Here is a 20,076-nt window from a genome sequence, read left to right as displayed (position 1 = left end):
TAATATTGTGTTTATCTCTCTCTCTCTCTCTCTCTCACACACACACACACACACACACACACACACACACACACACACACACAATTTAATAAAATGTGGAGATTTCAAGAGCTGAAACTGTTTCCACAGCTATGAAGCCGATTGTTCCAGATCAGCCAATTAGAGCAGCTGTTGGTGAGAACGCTGTTCTTCTGTGCCACCTGGAGCCTCCAACCGATCTAGAGAAGGATATGGTGGAGTGGATTTTCAATGATGAGCCTGTTTGGGTCTATCGGCATCATAAGGAATTGACCAGTGAACATGCAGAGCAATTCAGCAAGAGAGTAAAACTTTCAGGAAACATGACGCCTGGAAACATCTCAGTCACACTCCAATCAGTCAACAAGACCGATGAAGGAAATTACACATGTCATGTTAAACGTGTTGGAGAGTCATTTAGAGCCATCATAACACTCCTGGTTGGTAAGTACAACAGAAATATGGATAAAACAGTCACAAGGTCCACATTTTGGGCAGTATTGTTTTGCTCTTTAATCCAACCGATATGCTAAACATTAAAGTTACAGACTTGGATACCCACAACCTCAGTACATTGACTTTATTAGATTGTCGTCACCTGGACAGACACTATGATTTTAACCCAATTTGGTCATAAGCGACATGTTTTAGTGTCGGGCGGAATATCAGCCTTATCGGATGTTGGACGTGCAGTGTGAGGGTGTGTTGTGTTTTCCCCCAGCAGCATTCTGACAGAAGGATGTTAGTGGCGCTATTACACGCCCTGTCTTCTGTCCTCAATCATGCCAGGTTGTGGATCAACATTCATCTAATTCTTTTCTTAATGGTAAGACAATTTTTAATTTTTTTCACAGAGGAGAAAAGAGAGGACGACTGGACTATAGGAGTGCAGCAAAATCCAAGTAAGTAAACGTTTTTCTGTAGAAAACCATCTGTGTTGTAACTCAAACTGTGAGCTCGGCCACAAGATGCTCTATAAATAATTCTATATAAAAAATCCAACCTTAATCTATATTGATCTAAAATGCTTCAGAATCAAAGCAAGAAACTGAAAATTGCAAACAGTTCCAACTTGATAATGCCTATTGGAACCCCTGTAAGACAATTTATAAACAATCATAATGTCATATGAGGATATCTGTAAGCAGTAATTTCTGATTATATTCAGTGCCACACAATGGTGAATTTTACAGGTTAGGGTTAGAAAAATAACTCTTTTAACTATCATTCAAAGAAATTTTCCCGAAAATAATATTTCTGAATATTTCTAATATTTCTTAGACCCCTTCTGTTCAGCCTATACATGCTGCCTTTGGGTCAAATTCTGCTGAATTCTAAAGTCAACTACCATAGTTATGCAGATGACACACAGATATATCTCGCACTGTCTACAGATGACTGCGGTCCAAAGGAGTCATTGTGCGACTGCTTAGAGCAAGTCGAAAACTGGATGAACCAAAATTTCCTTCAGTTAAATCAAGAAAAAACTGAGGTCATTGTTTTTGGCAATAAAGAGAAGAGGTCTGCTGTCAGTAAACACCTTGAGTCACTGTCGCTAGAAACTAAAGACCAAGTCCGAAACCTAGGCGTGCTGATAGACTCAGACCTGACCTTCAACAATCATATCAAATCAGTCACCAAATCAGCCTTTTATCAACTTAAGAACATATCCAGAATTAAGGGTTTTATGTCCCAAACAGATCAGGAGAAGCTGATTCATGCTTTCATCTCCAATAGACTTGACTACTGTAACGGTCTTCTGACTGGACTCCCCCAAAAGAGTATCAAACAGCTGCAGCTCATTCAAAATGCCGCAGCCCGAGTTTTAACCAGAACAAAGAGATCAGAACACATCACCCCTGTTCTCAAGTCTTTACATTGGCTCCCAGTCAGGTACAGAATAGATTTTTAAAGTTCTGCTACTGGTCTACAAATCACGGAATGGTTTAGGTCCAGAATATATGAATGACATGCTAGTAGAGTATAGACCCAGTAGAGCTCTGAGATCTACTGACTCAGGTCAGATAGTGGAGCCCAGAGTTCAAACTAGACATGGTAAAGCAGCTTTTAGCTGTTATGCTGCACACAACTGGAACAAACTACCAGCAGAACTGAAATCAGCCCAAACTGTAAGCACTTTTAAATCCAGGTTAAAAACACTCCTCTTTCAATCTCCTTCAATCTGCTTATGGCTGAGCGCTTTGAATAATTTTAAAGCGTAATACTATAAATCCTCTTAATTGTGTTATATTATTTTTTCTTTTGCCTCCCCCCCCCCTTCTTTGTTCTTACTTTTAACTGTATGCTGTTCTTTTAAATGCCTTTGTCTTTATGTAAAGCACATTGAGTTGCCTGTGGTATGAAATGCGCTATATAAATAAAGATGCCTTGCCTTGCCTTGCCTTGCCTTGCCTTGCCTTGCCTTGCCTTGCCTTGCCTTGCCTTGCCTTGATGAAGTCTAAGCTGGGTGAAGCCTCGCGTCTGCCCCCAAAAACCGTTGACTCCTGCCATCTCGTGGCTAAATCTTTTAGCACAATTTTTAGCAAACTACTTTCGTAAAAGTAACAGCGAAACTGTTTTGGCTTCCATGTCCCTGGAACTCTGTGGTATTGTAGTATTAGTGGTAGTGGTAGTGTCGCATTGAACATGGACAGAATGTTGCTGACCGTCTCTCTTTTCTCTCTGGCACAGACACAAGGTAAGAATTGTAACACTTTAATAAACACTTACTCACTTTGATCTGCGTCACTTTTCCTGATTCCCCGACACGCCGTGAATTCCGTCGTTAATCCTAGAAACGTTTACCCCTGACTTTTATGTTCACCTCTGACAAACACATGCACACATTTAAATTATTGTCATTTCTTTTACTTGAATGTTGACAGTGTGAAAGGAGAAAATCAGAATGCTGTGAAAAAAAATTGGAGTTATAAACGCCATGAACTTCTGCCACCGACCAACTTTTAACACTAATTCAAAGTGATCAAATTCCAGATTTAATAATTCTGTTTCCCTGCAGTGTGCAGATTGATTATTATTTTTAATTAACGGCAGCTTTTGTTAATTCTTTACGTACAGTGTCTGGTTATCCCTGACTGGTTATTCCTGTCTGAGTTCAGGGAACCTCAGATTGAACCTCCCACACACACACACACACACACACGCACACACACACACACACACACACACACACAATTTGATAAAATGTGGAGATTTCAAGAGCTGAAACTGTTTCCACAGATATGAAGCTGATTGTTCCAGATCAGCCAATTAGAGCAGCTGTTGGTGAGAACGCTGTTCTTCTGTGCCACCTGGAGCCTCCAACCGATCTAGAGCAGGATATGGTGGAGTGGAGTTTCAATGATCAGACTGTTTGGGTCTATCGGAATCAAAAGGAAAATCCCAGAGACCAGGCAAAGGAATTCAGCAACAGAGTAACATTTTCAGGAAACATGAACTCTGGAAACATCTCAGTCACACTCCAATCAGTCACCAAGACCTATGAAGGAGATTACACATGTCATGTTATACACGGTGGAAAGTCATTTAGAGCCATCATAACACTCCTGGTTGGTAAGTACAACAGAAATATGGATCAAACAATAGCAAGGTCAACATTTTGGGCAGTATTGTTTTGCTCTTTAATCCAACCGATATGCTAAACATTAAAGTTACAGACTTGAATACCCACAACCTCAGTACATTGACTTTATTAGATTGTCGTCACCTGGACAGACACTATGATTTTAACCCAATTTGATCATAAGGCGGAATATCAGCCTTATCGGATGTTGGACGTGCAGTGTGAGGGTGTGTTGTGTTTTCCCCCAGCAGCATTCTGACAGAAGGATGTTAGTGGCGCTATTACACGCCCTGTCTTCTGTCCTCAATCATGCCAGGTTGTGGATCAACATTCATCTAATTCTTTTCTTAATGGTAAGACAATTTTTTATTTTTTTCACAGAGGAGAAAAGTGAGAAGAAGGAACAGAACAACAAGAATATAACACCGCTGTGAAATCCCAGTAAGTAAATGTTTTTCTGAAGAAAACCATCTGTGTTGTAACTCAAACTGTGAGCTCGGCCACAAGATAATTATCTGATGATATTATCCTGTAATGCTAAAGACACAGGATCTGCATGACATCATGGATATTGATTAAGCTACTTTGATGAACAGGAAAGCGGTATAGATGGATGTTAGGATGAATGATGTGGGTTTTATTGGAAACAAAGCTGATAACATGAGACTGAAGCAAAATATCTTCCTCAAATCTTTCAGCCGACAACGTTGAGCCCACCAAGAGTGCTGGTGCTGTTGTTGGTGTTGGTGTTGTTGGTGTTGGCTTTGGTGTTGTTGCTGTTTTCTTGTTGTTGGTGTTGCTGTTGCTGTGGCTGTTGTCATTTACAGAAATAGGGAAAAGCCCAAGAGTTTGACAGGTTTGGGATTTTATATTTTGTATTTCTTTTATACTAAATATACAAAACTATTTAGAGCTGGAGCACCTTCAGCTTTCTTAGGTTAGCTCCCTTCTTATTATAAGTCAGTCATTGTATCGTGCATAAAAAGAGAAGATAATTGTAACAGATTTAAAATGTTTTGTAAGTCTTTTAACCTTATATTTAAATGTAACAGGAACAAATGTAAATAATCGGAAAACAAGTTGAAATAAATATTCTGAACACCTGAACTAAATAATAGTGTGACTGTGTTCACACGTGGCTTCTTTTCCCCTGGAAGCAGGTTAGTTATCAAGTTTGCTCATCCATGTATTGTGTCAGGATGGTCACAAATGTACAGAGGTGCATAAAGGGAACAGGGAAGTATAGGGAAGTGTGTGTAAGATCTGAACATGATCACATCAAAGACTTTTTCTCACATATGGCAAAGGGGTTTTCGAACTCCAAATTCTCTGAGCTTCAGAGTTTCCACATCAGAGTTTACATCTGTGTATTCTATTCAAACAATGTGTCCATATGTGTCAATAAAAGTGTAAATGAATCATCTAACCTTTGAGGTTTTCTGTAATTGTGTTTTTAACCAAAGATGATGATGCATAATGCTTTAGCGATTAAACCATAAGTTAAGTTACTCAGCAGAAGAGGTCATCTCATATCTCTTCTGTAAAACATGATGTTCTTCTTCTGATGGACATGTTTTTGTGGGTCGTGGCGCTTCGTCCTGTCTTTATTTCCGTTTCTGAGAAATACCCATCACCTACTTTCATTACCCACAATCCCCATAGTTACTGACAGTAAACACTCAAATGCTCTTTTGTGATTTTTCAAGGAAATTTAAGTTTTGTTATTTGTACATTTGCAAATGGAAAAAGCAAAACAACAGCAGCCTGACTGAAAAGTTCACACCTATACAATCAAAAACCACAAACACTCTGCAAGCTTTTCCTGTTCTCACCCGTGTAAATCTTTGAGATTACTGATACTTATTTAATTTAAGCAGGATAATATTGTCAGCACATGAGAATTATGATAACCAACCATTTGTTTACATTTACAGCGGGTTTACAGTTCTTACATAACACACAGCATCAGCACAGACAGCAGCGTCAGGGCTTTTGTTTCTTACATTTGAAGTACCGGATGATGAAGGAGAGAAGGTCATACCATCATACAAAGATGATTGATTTGATTTGCTTTTTTGAAAGTTGGAGCATTTTTAGATCCTGGTATGGGCCGTTATGGATCAATGTTTATATACTGTATGTATATATATTTTCTACTAGCACAAAGATAGAGGTTAGGCACACCACAATAGAAGCTTAACATCTCTCATGGATTCTCAAATGTTTTAATGACAAATAAATTGATAATTGTCGCTGAAATGCACACATTTTGAAGGTCATAGGTCAAAGAAAAACACTTTTTTTTGCTATTTGTTTTTATCAAAGCAAACATTTTACATGACATCGAAGGATCATTTTTATACAGAAAGAGGGGGAAGAGGAGAGAGATAGAGAGAAAGAATGAAGGTTGTATTATTTATACTATTGTTGTTGTTAAACTTAATACGTAGACCCTAAGGTAGAATACAAGTAGATTGAAATTGCAATGATCTCATAGGGTAAATACAGTGTTTACAGAAAAACACTTTCTGAGTATCGGTGCACATATTTGTATCTAACTAAACTACTAAGTTCATGTACAGGAGCTTTTAGAGGCCGGGTTTTAACAGGTCTGTCCATTCGACCCAGTCTGGAGAGCTACACAACGATGTCCATGACGACCTCATCGCTGCCTCTCCTCTCAGCATCCGTCTGAGCTGTGACGAGCAGAAACAGAAGGCGCAGTTGGGTGAGACGAAATGCAGAAGATAACGGAGGACAAACGTGTAATGTGACTAAGAGGGTCAAGACCTGGAGTCTTACAGGAGATTCTGTGGTTGTGTAAGCACTCGTCATGTGAGGGGGAGTCAATGATGAGCACTATTGCCCTTTGGACTTTCTTTCATGTAGTAAGCTACTTCTTCCCAGGAGCTTGCTAGTTTAAATCAGGAGTAGCTTGTTATTGAAAGGCCACCATTTTAAAGTAGCTTCCCCAATCACCGCATAAAGCTATTCTCTCATCGAGTGCATGTACAGTGTAAAAGCTGAGTGTGGCTTTGGAGGTGGGAGGTCACTGCTCAGATCGCTATACACAGTAAAGGGGCTCCCAGCTCAGCGAACCACTCAGTAATTATCACCTGACAGCAGGCAAATGGTCTTTGAGAACATTGTAGGGTTCAGGAAGGAGATCCACACGAGCATCGAGGAGGTTCTAAGGTTTGTCGAAAAGGTTTGACATATTTCTGTCCTACCTTTCTTCCTGTCTCTGATAATGAGTCCAAGTATGATGGTGGACAGCAGGAACGGCGCCCAAACCACGATGGGATACATCATTCTGGTCACCGTATATGAAAATGCAGCTGGAGGCAAAGAGAGTGAAGCTGTAAAAAGAAAAAAAAAGTTTCTCAAAATGTAATAGCAGCTTTGTGCAAGTTTCACTGCCATAAACACATTTTGTCATTCTGACCTTTGACACTCAGCCAACTCTCTGCAGACTCTCCACTTCCCAGGATGACACATTTGTAGAATCCTTCATCAGATTTGGAAACACTGTGGATGGTCACCTGTGCTACAGCGCCACGCCCCATCGGGAGGCCGTCTTTGTAGAAATCAAGGGAGGTGTTGGTTTCAGGTCGACATTGCATTGTGACTGAGTCTCCCTCCATCACAGGGAGCGCAGGACTCACCAGGATCACTGAACCACCTGGATTAAAATCATTTTGTGCACAAGGAACATTCAAAGAACTCCTCATCATTACTAGTATTATTTTGGTCCATCCATTAAACTCATTTTCCTTTTGGCTGGCTCCTCTTTAGGCCCATCTCTCATTTTCTTTTTCCTTCTCTTCACCTGAAAACATTCAAAATCCCTGAACGGGGGATATGAGGTTTTCACTTCACAGTATCACTCCAAGTACTTTTTCTAAATACTTGGATACTTGGTAAAGTATCATGAGTGGACTTTTACTCAAGTAAATATTTGAGTGCAGTACCTGTGATGGTGATGTTGATGGTGTTGCTGCGCTCGCTCTCTGTGGACTCGCACCAGTATACTCCGCTGTCCGATGGGTAAGTGCTCCCAATGGTACAGCCCGAACCAGAAAAGGCGGAGCCCCAGCCGGACCCGCACTGTCTGACCCCGCCCTCCGCTGTCTTCCTCTTCACCCTCCAATGTGATGTGGAGTTGAGCTGGTTGTCACAGGTGAGAGAGAGAGACTCATGCTTGAAGAACTGAGTTCTGTCGGGGCTGAGACGCAGACAGGCTAGGGGGTATAGAAGGGAGGCAGAAGTTAGAACGGACAGGAGGAAGACGAGAGAGAGGAAGAGGCAAGGAAGTTGTAGACAAGAAGAGAGAAAAGAAAGTATTTATTTAATAAAATATTTTTGAAAATCATCAAGAAAATACAGAAGCAAAGAGAAAGAAAGAAAGAAAGAAAGAAAGAAAGAAAGAAAGAACATCCAGGGGCGCAGACAGAACACACAAACATTAATGAAAGGAAAAAATGAAAACGAGAGACAAGAAGAGGCCACATTATAATAAAACAAAAATACTGAAGAATAAAGTCAAAACACGCAAAAAAAATAGGTTGATGAGGCAGACGGATATGAAGAGTAAGCAAACAAAACTTCTCGTGTTGATAGAAAATGAAGAAAGTTTAAGAAATGCGGTTTGTACTCACAGAGCAGCAGGCAGACGGGTGTGAAGTGCATCCTGTCACACTGCTGACTGACACACAGACAGGTACATCGTCAGCATTTCCTCTCTGGGCGCTGAGAGAAACTCAAACTTAACCTTTAGTTTACGTATCCCCTTCCGTGTCTCTACTGTAGGCGGCGTTCTTCGTCACTTTGGTTCCATTTTGTGGAGGTTTTGTCCCAGCATGTACGGCCTGAATGTCGCCCTCAGATGTGTTACCAGAAGTCCCTCTTGCCACGGTGGCCTCGTTTGTTTTCATCGCATGTCAAAGGGTCAGAATGCCACCATGGATTTGATTGGCAAGTCTGAAACCATTAGTTTCACCAAGTTTACAGGTCTTACACCAGTAGATATAGTTAAGGAAAACAGAATAAAAAGAACAACAATACAATACATCAATTCATTTATTTATATACACACATATATTATAAACACATATTTACAGTATATATACATATATCCATTGGTTGTAAAATAACAATGTAGTAAATAAAAGCATAAAAAAAGTTTCTTCCATATTTACAATTCCCACCATAAGAAAACCATCCAGTTTTGTCCCTTGTAGAATCCAGTTGAGCACGAGTGTATACATAATTGGTAAAAAACGTTAAAAAAAAAGACCCAGAACGACCTATGACTCTTCAATTAAGTGTGCCAGGGCCTCGTAGCGATTGTTAGACAGTAAGGAATACCTCCGTGGAAGAATCCTCAGGGTGTTAGGATGAGGCAGAGCTCCAGAGTCAGATAATGGTGTCAGAGGCGTTTTACACAGGGCTGAAGACCTGGGCAGTGCTGCAGCACATGAAAAACTCGAGGGACAGCTGTTGTGCCGTGTGATGAGTGAGTGAGTTGGTGCTTGAAAACTAAGTTGCTTAATGATCTTCTTTCGAGCCTTGTTCCGTGAAAGGTTGGTAGGTTGTGGGTGACTGAACAGGGTTGAAGCTGCTGGATTTGGAATGTGGGCTGAGTTGCAAGAGTTTGGATCATTGGAAAGCTCTGGATGAGGATCAGCAGGCACGGTTGAGGAGATTGTGTCTGAGTGTTTAGGAAGGTTAAGGACAGTGTTGCTGCTGGTAGGACTACAGTCAAGGGTAGTCTGGCTGTGCTGGCAGGGGACAGGTCCGACCCTGTCCTTGCCTTGTCTGTGCAGCAGGTCTTTTAGTGTCTTGATGGTCTCATCTTTTTCACGAAGCCTAGACTCAAGTTCATCCACATTTCTTTGGAGTTGCTTGTCAACACTTTGTTCCCTTGCGTGTGGGCTGTTGTCCCCCAGCAGGCACGACATAGCTGAAGCTGAGCTTCCATCTGATGAAACCCTGGACAGTGGTACTTTGGACCCCGCCTCTGTGTGAAGACAACAGATACAGCGTTAGCACTCATATCTATCCTGGATTTTTTAGCAAGACGCAGTGAATTTCCAAGGCTTTGAAATCAGGTCGACAGGACTTCACTGGACTGTATCAGTGACCATTCCAAATAAAGTTCTGACACACATTTTGTCCTCAATACCTAACATCTGTCATAATCAAATGCTGTATGCTGGCTGATGTTGCTGTATGAGCATGTGGCATTTATGCTCACTATGCTGACATGCTGCAATTCTAACAACAAATCGATAATAAACGAAAATCTTTTGATGTAAATTTGACTTACCAGATTTGCAAAAAATTTTCCATAAACCGTACGCCAATCCACTCAGAATTAACATGAATAAAATGGCCAAAATGACAGCGATGACAAGCTCCTTTGTGCAGGACCTCATACAGGCAGCTGAAAGGATGAAAAGAAGTTATGAAGGAGCTCCAGCAAGGTTTGCGGGAGATCATACAGCGTTCAGTGATAAACTCAATACATATCATTCAGCCCCTACGATTAGATTAGATTAGGTTAGATTCAACCTTATTGTCATTGCATGTCACAGGTACAAGCATCAAAGTGCAGATAGCCTCCAACCAGAAGTGCAAAAGCCATAACTTCATAGTATAAAGCATTGATTAAATATTTGCTACAGAGTATATACAGTAGTGCAAAGAATGATTTTAAGGGTTGGTTAACGGCTGGGAGGAATGCGAGAACAGGTGCATGCTGGGATGTTAGGTCTCATCAGTACCTGGTATCTGGATCTCTGACTCTCTGGTCTGGCTGATCTCTGGCAGCTGAACCCGGCACATGATTCTGTCATATAGAGAGACAGATAAGAGAGAGAGAGAGAGAGAGAGAGAGAGAGCGGATCAATGAGACAGAGACGCTCAGAGAGATCGTACCTACAAGACACGTCCAGGTTAAAGTGATTATGAACCTGTCAGTATGGTCTGGCATTGTCACTCTTTTTTTCAGGGTGTAACAGCGGCTTGAATCCAGATCGTTCTTTGGAAATGGGGGGGAGATTTTGCTCCCCTGATGGTCTAGAAACATCATCTCACACTCCAGCGTGCAGCACTCCACCTCACACTGGACAGCCAATCCTCCATCTTCTGCCTCAACCAACCAGGCTTTGGGCTCAGAAACTGCGTCTAAGAAAATGAGAAGAAGACAAGATGAGTAAAATGTCAGTATACAACAACTCATCCAGTGTTCAACAATTGCAGATGACAGCGAACACAAAAAAAAGAAGTGTTTTCCAAGTGTTTGGAAAATGGCCTCAGGGGACAAACCATGCCACGCCTGTTGGCAGATGAGAATGGAAAGTTGGTGACGTCAAACTTAACGGCAGGTGTTCCATTAATTAACCAACCGGTCTGACAGTTCACTCTGAGTCAGTGATTTGATGGACGTGGTCACAAGTGCGGTGCTGCAGCTGCTCTGGTATTATAGATGGACTTTTGATAGATTTCCACAGAAAAGGGCTCTGCTGTCAGTTAAAGAATAAAAGGGATTTGCCGTATTATAAAAATCCTCTGGAAGAATTTGCTAGCTAATGATGCAATCTTTTTTGTGGCCGGGGGAGTTCCTTGCCTGTTCCTCGCCCTGTTCCTTGCCCTTTAACTATTTGACTCTCAAAATATCGCAAATGTGGGCCAGGGGCCAACTCAAGGTTAGAGCGAGCACCTCGTCTGTTTGCCACTGCTCGCCACTGTTTGTCTCTCGTCACTTCTTCCTCTGCCATATCTGGTCAACCAAACTGTCCCATACCTACAACCAGCTCCAGCGTCTTTGTGGTTTTCTTGGTGTTCTTGCCCATGCTGTAGATCACCATGCAGTGGTAGGTCCCAGCATCGGTGATCTGCACGTTCGAGATTCTCAGGGAGACGTCTCCGTTCTTCAGCTCCTTCATGATGAGGCTGGACCTGTACTCGTACGCTGGGTCCTTCATTTCAAACGTCTCGCAGCCGTCTCGGTACAGGAAGACGTTACGCTCCAGGCCTTTTTTCGTCCAGTCCACCGTGGGAAAAACATCGCTGTCGTCCAGCTGCACGTCCAGCTGGCATGGCAAGATGACGTCATCACCCACCAGGGCCCGTATCGCCTTAGATGAACCATCCACAGAGGATTCTCCTAAGACTGAAAAAACAAAAACAAAAACTATAATTTACACAGGAAGTGCCACCAAGTTACCAGAATGGCATGAAAAAAAGCATATAAGTCACAAAATTCACAATAAATAAACTTTCACTGGCCCAATAGTTTCTCAATAATATTTAATAGTTCTTTCTGGCGCCTTCTCCACTCCCTCTCCGGTTTTTCCAGTATGTCCTCACTACTTTCACTGAAAGTCTTTTCCATTGTGAGTGTGTGTGTGTGTGTGTGTGTGTGTGTGTGTGTGTGTGCGCGCGCGCGTGCGTGCATGTGCGTGCGCGCGCGCGCGTCTGAATCACAATACAATACGGCGCTTTTAATCTGATACATGTGCTTGGATTCTCAAGTTTCTTTGAGTATGTGCATGTGGGCAAAAGACTTTCGCCGCTGACGATTAAAGGTGAGAGAGGCAAACAAGATCCAAAAAGCACCGCCTGAGACCTGGCAACGCTCATGAGGTGTATCTCCACTCCTGTATACTACACAATCTGTGCACTGCCATTCCCACTGCCACTTACAATTATGACTGTAAAACAACAACAACTACTACTACTACTACTACAGTATAACAGCATCTACTACTAATAAGCAGACGGTACACTTTGCAGGTGGAACATAAATAATAAGAAAACATGTTAACATTATTCCTTAACGCGTCATCCACCTTGTTTGTACGCGTTTACACGTTTGAGTGTAGCGGCAGAAAACAGATAAAGACATAAACCAGGCGAACGCAAACAAAACAAATAAACAGATTAAGAGGAGTCAAATTGCCTTTTATGCGCACTTTCATTCTTACATACCAACACACAGCGTCAGGAGAGCGGAGAGCAGCCACAGGCGTCCGCTCATCATCGATATGCGCAAAAAAAGTGGTTAATAAAGTGGTTCTTTACGTGTCTCGTTCTGCGCTGTGAGCGTACAGCCAGTCTGAACTAGGTCAAACTGGGCGAAACTTCATTCGGAATTTGGACGAACGTCGTCACCGGAAATCTGGATTGGTCGATTGCTGTCACGTGACAGCACAGGCTGTTCTCGATTTTTTTTTATGAATGGATTGCCGGCCCATAAAATATTAACTCTTCACGGCGCTTTGCTGCCACGTCACTGGGTCTTTATTCTAATTTCAATTCACGGTCATGGAGACATTATTTATGTTCTGTATGTAATTATTACGTATTATTTATTTATTAAATTTAAAATGTGTTGCGTTGCTCTACGTCGTGCCATTTGTTGTTTGGATTTTGAAGCCTAACCCTTGTGAAGAAAAGGTTGGAAGAGTGCTTTTGTCTTTGCTTTTGTCCCCAGTCTTTGCAATGGCTTAAACGTCTCAAGTGGCCAGTATTTTCTTCCCCTTTCCACCGGCACTGTGCCGTCATTATCGCCGTTTTACTGCATGCAAATATGACCAGGAACAAGCTGGTATTGAACTACAGATGAAGCGTATGACTTTATCAACTTCTGTCCGAGGTTTACAGTAAAACAACTTTAAAATCTTTGTGCAGTTCATCTTTATGGCCAGGAGAGAGCAGTGTAAACAGAGAGGGCGTGGATAGAAAGAAAGAAAGAAAGAAAGAGAGAGCGAGAGAGAGAGAGAGAGAGAGAGAGAGAGAGAGAGAGGAATGACTATGAGTCAAATAAGGGCACAGAGGTGAACAATATTCAATGACTTACGCTCCATGTTTAATTGTTTACTTTTTCTTTTACACTTATTAACCAACCTGACAAAATACACAAAAGCTGCTGAATGAAACAAAATAGGAAACATAAAATAAGTTGTGGTTTTCTCAGACAGAGGCAACGTCTAAAATCAAACATGCAATTCTCTTAAAACTTCTGGCAGCTTTGGTGTTTCGTTTCTTGTGATCCCTTTCTTCTTCATGACAACACATACGGCTCCATACGTGCTTCAGTTTTCAGCTGGTCCACTGCAGAGACTGAAATATGAAGGGAAATCTGTAAGAGCATCCTGAATTTCAGTCAGTGGTCAGGTGAGTCTGGTGAGTGTTTACGCCCCTTTGTTTGCCTACCTGTTTGCTTTATGTAGTGAAGCTGCCCGATAACCGACAGCAGCAGGACAACCAATATAATGATGGCGATCCACAGCAGGAGGAGGAGGCGATGGGAAGACAGAGCTCCTGTGAGTGGGCCTGAACAGATGGAGAACATGTTTGTTTTAACACAAGGCTGTGGTATATACACTCAACCAGGGTTGGTATGAAGAAGACCAGCTGCAGGTAATGCGAGCGGATTTATATTATTTTCGTGAAGCAGCTGGACAAGATGGACAAACCAGATCAAAGTGCAGTGTTGCTTGCTGGTGCTCATGATTAGTTAGTTTGCCCTTGATTAGGCCAGGCTCAGTATTTATCAATCAACCCTCGTGCTTGGTTTGAGTCGTGCTTACGTCTGACCATCAGTCGGCTCCCTGTTGATCTTCCAAACCCAGAGATGGCGCAACTGTAGAGTCCTTCATCAGATGCGGAAACACTGAGGATGCTCATGTCTCCTGTGAGGCTGCTCCTGGCGGGGATGCCGTCTTTGTAGAACTCAGCTGGGTGGTTGGACACGGTTTTCCTGAGTCGGCAGCGCAGAGTCACGGCGTCTCCCTCCATCACAGGAAGCACTGGACCTTCCAGGATCACTGGGCATTCATCACACGCCACAATAAAAACTAAACACACCTGGTAGATTCCCAAATAGAACTGTTTAAGGAAGCAAACACCTGTGTATCTCCACAACATTCTCTCAGCTACAGTGCACAAGCTGCCAACTGATGTGAGAAGGCACGTGAAAATTACTATAGGATAAAGATCCATGAAAACATACAGAGGTTTAGGTTCAAAGGTCATAGGTGAACATATTTGTATCCAACTAAACTCATAACTTCATGTAGAGGAGCTGTTAGAGACTTAAACACATGTTCATGGATCCATTAGAACCACAAATATCTCAAATAATGCTCCAACGTTCATTAAAACAATGTAAGTGACCTTGTTTGGATTTAATGCCACTTTAATGACACACATTTAATTATTCACATTTTCAGCCACGCACACTGGCTTTCTGTTTATCCTCATGGTAATATTGTGTTCTATATGTTGTGCTGTAGTTATTCTCACGCTACCTGTCTGCAACAGGAAGTGAATTAAAACCAAATACTAAAATATCAGCAGCAGCATTCGTGGTTGACGAGGTGCTGCAGAAGGCTTGTGAGGGTTGGGTGCGTCTGAATGAAGGGAGCTCTATGTTGCAGGCTACGGCTCAAAGATCTTCTACATACGGTGAATGTTGTTTCCGTTTCTAGCCTCTCATCTCTGAGTTTCATGAGACCTAAATATAGCTTGGACATGTGTAGGGTTCACATGTGTCTCTAGAACTGTCAACCCCCTAAAACAAACCAAAACAAACACTAACATACCTTCTTCTTGATGGTTTGACTTATCGATGTGTCTGACAGTCAGTGGGCTACCTGCTGATTTTCCAGATTCAGAGGTGCTGCAGCTGTAGAATCCCTCATCAGACTTAGAAACATTGCCGATGGTCATCTGTCCTTGATCTCCTGACCCCACCAAGTGGCCGTCTTTGTAGAAATCGGCTGGCAGGTAGGGCATGTTCTTGTGACGACAGCGCAGGGTCACGGCGTCTCCCTCCATCACGGGTAGAACTGGACCCTCCAGGATCACTGAGCCAGCTGAGACACATGATGTTACATTTATGACATGTTGCATGTGTACACAGCGTTAACATTGTTACAGTATTGTTTTGATCGACCACATTATGGATTATTATCATTATTGATCTACACAGTAATACAACACACTTGGAAAAACTTTACATTTCTAGGCAGGCAAGTTCTGAGAAATATTTCATCTTATTTTGAAATATGAAGATGGAGGATGATGAAGATGAAGGAAAAAGTACAGTGCAATATACATTTTTTTGTAAATGTTTGGATTTCATAGTTAACCTGTGACAGTGATGTTGACGGTGTTGCTCCTGTGTCCGTCCTCACTCTCACACCAGTACTGTCCGCTGTCTGTCTCAAAGGCATATTCAACCGTGCAGGCCACCACCGACGCGTTTCCGTCTCTGGGACACATTGGGATGAATTCTTTCTGGTTCCTCACTCGCCTCTGTCCCTTAAAGCCCTCGCAGGTAAAAGAGACAGACTTGTATTCGAAAAGCTGCAGGCTGGATGGAACAATGCGAAGAGAAGCTGCATCTGAAATAAAAGAATGAAGACACAAGAAGACAAGTGAGTTGGACATTTCGATCAATGCTTTAAAGAGAACATTTACAATGATGTGCCCTCATGAATATCAATTCTGGGAAAGAAAATGAAAACCTACTTTTATGCATTTATCTCTAGCTTGGATTTTCATCATGCACTTAATTCACGTTTTTAGCATTAAAGTCTATACTGCAAACCTTTCAAGCTTAATGAACTTCATTTACTATGGCTCTATTTGGCCACAGTGAGAATTATCTCCTTACCGATGTTTTGAGCACATTCCAACTGAGGTTTTGTGACCAGCAGTGCCAACAAGAACGTCACTGTGGAAACAGCAGAAGAGAGACGTGGATCAGAAAAAATGGGAGAAAGTTCAGATATTCATTTAGATCAAACAAACAAACAATCAATCTTTAACTCTGTAATATGGAAATATGTTTACAAATCTGAAATCAAGTTAAGACTTTATAAAACAAACAATATAGATTTCTGATATCTATCCTGAGACAGACTAATACTTACACATGATGCTGCAGACAGCAGTGACCTGCACGAAGTGTCACTGCTGTCTGTGAATGAACATGCAGATAAATATAAAGCAGCGAGAACCTTGTCTTCCTGTTGTTTCTGGTTTGGAGGTTTCAGTGTCAGAAACATTTCTCAGACAAAAATCTACAGAAATAGAAAAACAGACAAATTCTTCCTCAACACTCAACGAACTTGAACATGGTGATAAAAAAAACCTTAACAACCATCACCACTGCAAAAAAAGTTTAAATGAACAAAGGCCCAAACTTTGTCTCAGTGAAGACCTTTTCCTTTCTCTAAACCCGTGGAGATCCCCTTTGATTGCTCGACCTGAATCGTGATTGCAACCAAGGAAACGTTGCTCCTGTTTTCTTCAAATTCCCCGTCGACCGACTACCAGGCCTCCCCACTTGGACCAGGAAAATCGAGGACTTGCAGATCTGCCCTATGATCAACTCATCAGCGCCTGAATCTGTTTAAATCCACGACCCAACTGGATCTTCAACGCAACGGACTGCTCATCTACTTCTATGGTGAATTACCACACGGACGTAATTCCACCAAGTAAGGCTTAGACGTCTGGGCAGACATAGAGTAAGGAAGTGATATTATGTGCATTAGATATAGGATACTATGTGTTCTTAACTAAGCTAAATATTACAAGTGTGTTCTTTAATTTTTCCTCTCTCTCTCTCTCTCTCTGTAAACTGTGATAATGTGTTACACCGCTGTGTGTCTGACTGTTGATTTTGTGTATTGTAAGCATTGCTTTGAGCCTCTCAGCCTGCCTCACAAGTTGCTTAAATCAAGACTGTCTCCATCCCATCTTCTGCCGTGTTGAGGGGCGGAGCACACTCTCTCACACACACAGGAAAGCTAGGAAGAAATCCGCCATCTTGGGACCCCTCCTATTCACATGTGTTTAGCCGCCATTGTTATATAGCCCTGTTTCTAAGCTAGATCCCGCCATCTTAGTTTGATTCAGGTCCTACTTGTGGGCGTGTTATAACTGCCACTTCCTGTGCATCATTCCCTCGCGCACACACACTCGCACACTCCAGCTTTGTCTTCCTTGTATTCAAATCTGTTGTTGCCTGAACTTCTTGATATTGTTTATGTTTTCCGGTTTATTCTATTGATGGTAATGACCTTAATTATTATTGTGAGTTAATAAATCCTTTCATATTTTAACAAGAAGTGTCTGAAATTGTTTGCTCTGAATGTCTGTATGCTTATCAGCCTCTACGCACGTCAAGTCTCACCCTTCTAGACTGATTGAGTGCAAAACTAATCATTAAATTAATCCCATTTTATTAATTAATTAGACAATGTTAATTGATAATTAAGACTTATGGTGAATCTTTAAGGTTTAGGTCAATTATATGCTATCTTGGTTCCCTTGACCATTTATTTTTATTTTATTTTATTAGCAATCTTTGATAAAGTAATATCACCAACAGCAGGGAACTGAAGCATGCAGGTAGGACGAGCACACAACGTAACATTAGCAACAATCCGACGAAGGACACATGTAACACAGGTGTTACGTCCCCGTAGTGACTCAGAGGGGAAGGGCGCAACATAAGGCAACAGACTTAGGTGGGGGTGCAGGAATACAACACCAAGAAAGAATGTCAATTAAATAATGTTTATTTTAACAAAAAGCAACACAGGGATCAAGGAGGACTGTTAGTGGCACCAAATAAAAATACAACAGAAAACAATACCCCACCCCCCCTAGCAGGTGCTAAGCACCCAAAAATACAGTGGGTGGTGCTCACTCTAACCTAAGGTTTCTAACAACAGGTAAACCTACGTGATGCAAGATGTAGACCGCAGGGTATCTTCCTGTCCTCACTTGTCCGTGCGTGCAACACAAAAGAGTTAGCAAAATAATCCAAACGGTAGGAGCTCAACAACCATACCAAACCAAACCAAAGAGTGGAACAAGAGAGGGAACTGAAGACAAAGGGGCTGTATATATGGTGTGGGGATAGTTGATTGAGGATATGGAACAGGCGAGTGGTGATGACTGGAACCAGGAAGTACATCTGAGAAAATAGGAGACGCAGACCAAAAGAGGGAGACAAAAACACCACATAACAGAAACAAACAAGAATAGGCCTACATACATAAATAATACGTAGACACCATACGTAACACAGGGGTATATATATATATATATATATATATATATATATATATATATATATCACCTTTTAAACGTTGGTGAGGAGTATAACTTCACAGCTGGAGCTCATCAGCTAATCAGCAGCCTGCAATCAGGGACGTACTGTGAAAACAAAACAAAACTCTATGAGGAACTGACACCAAAACCGTTTTTTTTAAAAGAACTGAAATATTTTGTGATTTGACTCTGCTGGAAAAGTCTGGATGTGATGAAAACCAAACAAACAAAAACATTAAGCATGACTAGAGATGCAGTGAGATGGATTTTGTATTTCAGTAAGATGATTTGTTTTGTATTTGGTTTAAAGACGCAATATTGAAAAGCACTGAATGAAGCATTGAGGGTTGAGTACCGTATTTGAATGCAAATCAAATTCTGTAAATGTTTCACTGTAAATGTTACACATCACACTTTGCATATAGAGTTTATTTTCCTAAAAAGAACGAGATATAAATAGATTTGTGGTTACTGTATTTATTTTATTTACATAACAAAAGCAGGTTTAGAACTGAAACTTGAGTTTATAAACTACAAGTGTGTGTAAATGTGTACTATGTATAAATATGTTTAATGTAACACTTGTTATCCACATCTGCACATTATATGAATTAATGATCATTTATGAATCCACGTGAGGGCTTGGGGTCATAGTGGTCCCGTGTCAGATGTTTGATGTTTGGTAGAGCTCCTCTTTCCTTCAGTGAAGTTCCTCCGCTTTCCTTGACCTGTATGAGACAAAATATATACTTAAATAGTTAAAGACAGCAAAATAAATGTCAGAAACTGTCCATGCCGATATATTACAAAAAAAGTTGTGAGGCATTGTTTGGACTAGGTGTTAGTGAATGTAATGGACTTATTCAGTTTGATTAAAACTGGTCAAAATCGTATTTAAAAAACCCCATCGAAAAAGGAAATCAATTTATTTTCTGTAAATTCAGTGTTTACTTCCAACGACAGTGAGATGTCTTTATAACTGCTGAACCAGCAAATCCTTACCGTTACACTGGGATACAGTTTAATTATCCGCCTTACCTATAGAGCACATGCCCGTCCGTTACATGTTGATCGATACTCGTAGAGGGAACTGGAAACAAAAAAAAACAGTTACACTGCATGTTTGTGAGAACTGGTCCTTCTCATCATCATATTTTTGGTTAAAATACAACATAAAAAGCATCAAAGTAATAAATCAGAAGCTATTAGTCAAGTTTGGCTTTGATCACACTCAGTTTGTTTGCTTCAATCTGATCCATAGTAATAAAATGTATGTCATTTTTTCACCACCAACCAACAACAAGCATATAAGTTTGCAGTTACAGTTAGAGTAA

At 41.3% G+C, this 20,076-nt stretch overlaps 4 protein-coding genes across 5 annotated transcripts in view; 1 reads left to right on the top strand and 3 right to left on the bottom strand.

Moving 5' to 3' along the window:
- LOC143010626 (myelin-oligodendrocyte glycoprotein-like) overlaps positions 1 to 5,259 on the top strand; it is a 92,427-nt gene extending 87,168 nt beyond the window's left edge. The window contains exons 5-8 of one of the 2 annotated variants that reach the window (XM_076163003.1): positions 873 to 920; positions 3,259 to 3,591; positions 3,983 to 4,042; positions 4,300 to 5,259. In XM_076163003.1, coding sequence (XP_076019118.1) covers positions 873 to 920; positions 3,259 to 3,591; positions 3,983 to 4,035 — 434 coding nt within the window. In that variant the 3' untranslated portion in view covers positions 4,036 to 4,042; positions 4,300 to 5,259. Of the gene's footprint in view, positions 1 to 872; positions 921 to 3,258; positions 3,592 to 3,982 lie in introns of both variants that reach the window. The other variant, XM_076163002.1, reaches the window with a different exon arrangement.
- A 546-nt stretch (positions 5,260 to 5,805) lies between these two features.
- On the bottom strand, positions 5,806 to 8,314 carry LOC143010642 (Fc receptor-like protein 5). Its single transcript, XM_076163054.1, has 5 exons — positions 8,260 to 8,314; positions 7,573 to 7,842; positions 7,047 to 7,283; positions 6,832 to 6,960; positions 5,806 to 6,297 (listed from the first exon to the last, which is right to left on the bottom strand). The coding sequence occupies exons 1-5, from the start codon at positions 8,288 to 8,290 to the stop codon at positions 6,239 to 6,241; spliced, it is 726 nt and encodes a 241-aa protein (XP_076019169.1). The 5' UTR covers positions 8,291 to 8,314; the 3' UTR covers positions 5,806 to 6,238.
- A 348-nt stretch (positions 8,315 to 8,662) lies between these two features.
- On the bottom strand, positions 8,663 to 12,800 carry LOC143010622 (uncharacterized). Its single transcript, XM_076162995.1, has 6 exons — positions 12,596 to 12,800; positions 11,409 to 11,777; positions 10,576 to 10,789; positions 10,387 to 10,451; positions 9,930 to 10,046; positions 8,663 to 9,620 (listed from the first exon to the last, which is right to left on the bottom strand). The coding sequence occupies exons 1-6, from the start codon at positions 12,645 to 12,647 to the stop codon at positions 8,908 to 8,910; spliced, it is 1,530 nt and encodes a 509-aa protein (XP_076019110.1). The 5' UTR covers positions 12,648 to 12,800; the 3' UTR covers positions 8,663 to 8,907.
- A 671-nt stretch (positions 12,801 to 13,471) lies between these two features.
- Positions 13,472 to 19,446, bottom strand: LOC143010627 (Fc receptor-like A). Its single transcript, XM_076163015.1, has 9 exons — positions 18,771 to 19,446; positions 18,371 to 18,605; positions 16,549 to 16,698; positions 16,290 to 16,349; positions 15,763 to 16,017; positions 15,214 to 15,486; positions 14,200 to 14,436; positions 13,823 to 13,942; positions 13,472 to 13,729 (listed from the first exon to the last, which is right to left on the bottom strand). The coding sequence occupies exons 3-9, from the start codon at positions 16,550 to 16,552 to the stop codon at positions 13,671 to 13,673; spliced, it is 1,008 nt and encodes a 335-aa protein (XP_076019130.1). The 5' UTR covers positions 16,553 to 16,698; positions 18,371 to 18,605; positions 18,771 to 19,446; the 3' UTR covers positions 13,472 to 13,670.
- Positions 19,447 to 20,076: the final 630 nt, after the last annotated feature.

Source organism: Genypterus blacodes, unplaced genomic scaffold (assembly GCF_046128005.1).
Source record: "Genypterus blacodes isolate CSIRO-AG114 ecotype Tasmania unplaced genomic scaffold, CSIRO-AGI_Gbla_v1 ptg000129l_1, whole genome shotgun sequence".
NCBI lineage: Eukaryota > Metazoa > Chordata > Actinopteri > Ophidiiformes > Ophidiidae > Genypterus > Genypterus blacodes.
Note: the sequence above shows the minus strand (reverse complement) of the source record. Positions and strands in the feature narration are given on the sequence as shown.

What these genes read in the sequence shown, in the direction of transcription:
- LOC143010627 (XM_076163015.1), bottom strand. An exon ending in GGAATGTGCTCAAAACATCG is followed by an intron (nt 16,018 to 16,289) that starts GTAAGGAGATAA and finishes CTTTTATTTCAG; the next exon opens with ATGCAGCTTCTCTTCGCATT. An exon ending in GTCAAACCATCAAGAAGAAG is followed by an intron (nt 14,437 to 15,213) that starts GTATGTTAGTGT and finishes ATGAATGCCCAG; the next exon opens with TGATCCTGGAAGGTCCAGTG.
- LOC143010622 (XM_076162995.1), bottom strand. Translation starts at nt 12,647, where the DNA reads ATGATGAGCGGACGCCTGTGGCTGCTCTCCGCTCTCCTGACGCTGTGT. An exon ending in TCTCCTGACGCTGTGTGTTG is followed by an intron (nt 11,778 to 12,595) that starts GTATGTAAGAAT and finishes TTGTTTTTTCAG; the next exon opens with TCTTAGGAGAATCCTCTGTG. An exon ending in GAAAATTTTTTGCAAATCTG is followed by an intron (nt 9,621 to 9,929) that starts GTAAGTCAAATT and finishes GTCTTCACACAG; the next exon opens with AGGCGGGGTCCAAAGTACCA.
- LOC143010642 (XM_076163054.1), bottom strand. Translation starts at nt 8,290, where the DNA reads ATGCACTTCACACCCGTCTGCCTGCTGCTCT. An exon ending in ACCCGTCTGCCTGCTGCTCT is followed by an intron (nt 7,843 to 8,259) that starts GTGAGTACAAAC and finishes TATACCCCCTAG; the next exon opens with CCTGTCTGCGTCTCAGCCCC. An exon ending in GAGTTGGCTGAGTGTCAAAG is followed by an intron (nt 6,961 to 7,046) that starts GTCAGAATGACA and finishes TTCTTTTTACAG; the next exon opens with CTTCACTCTCTTTGCCTCCA.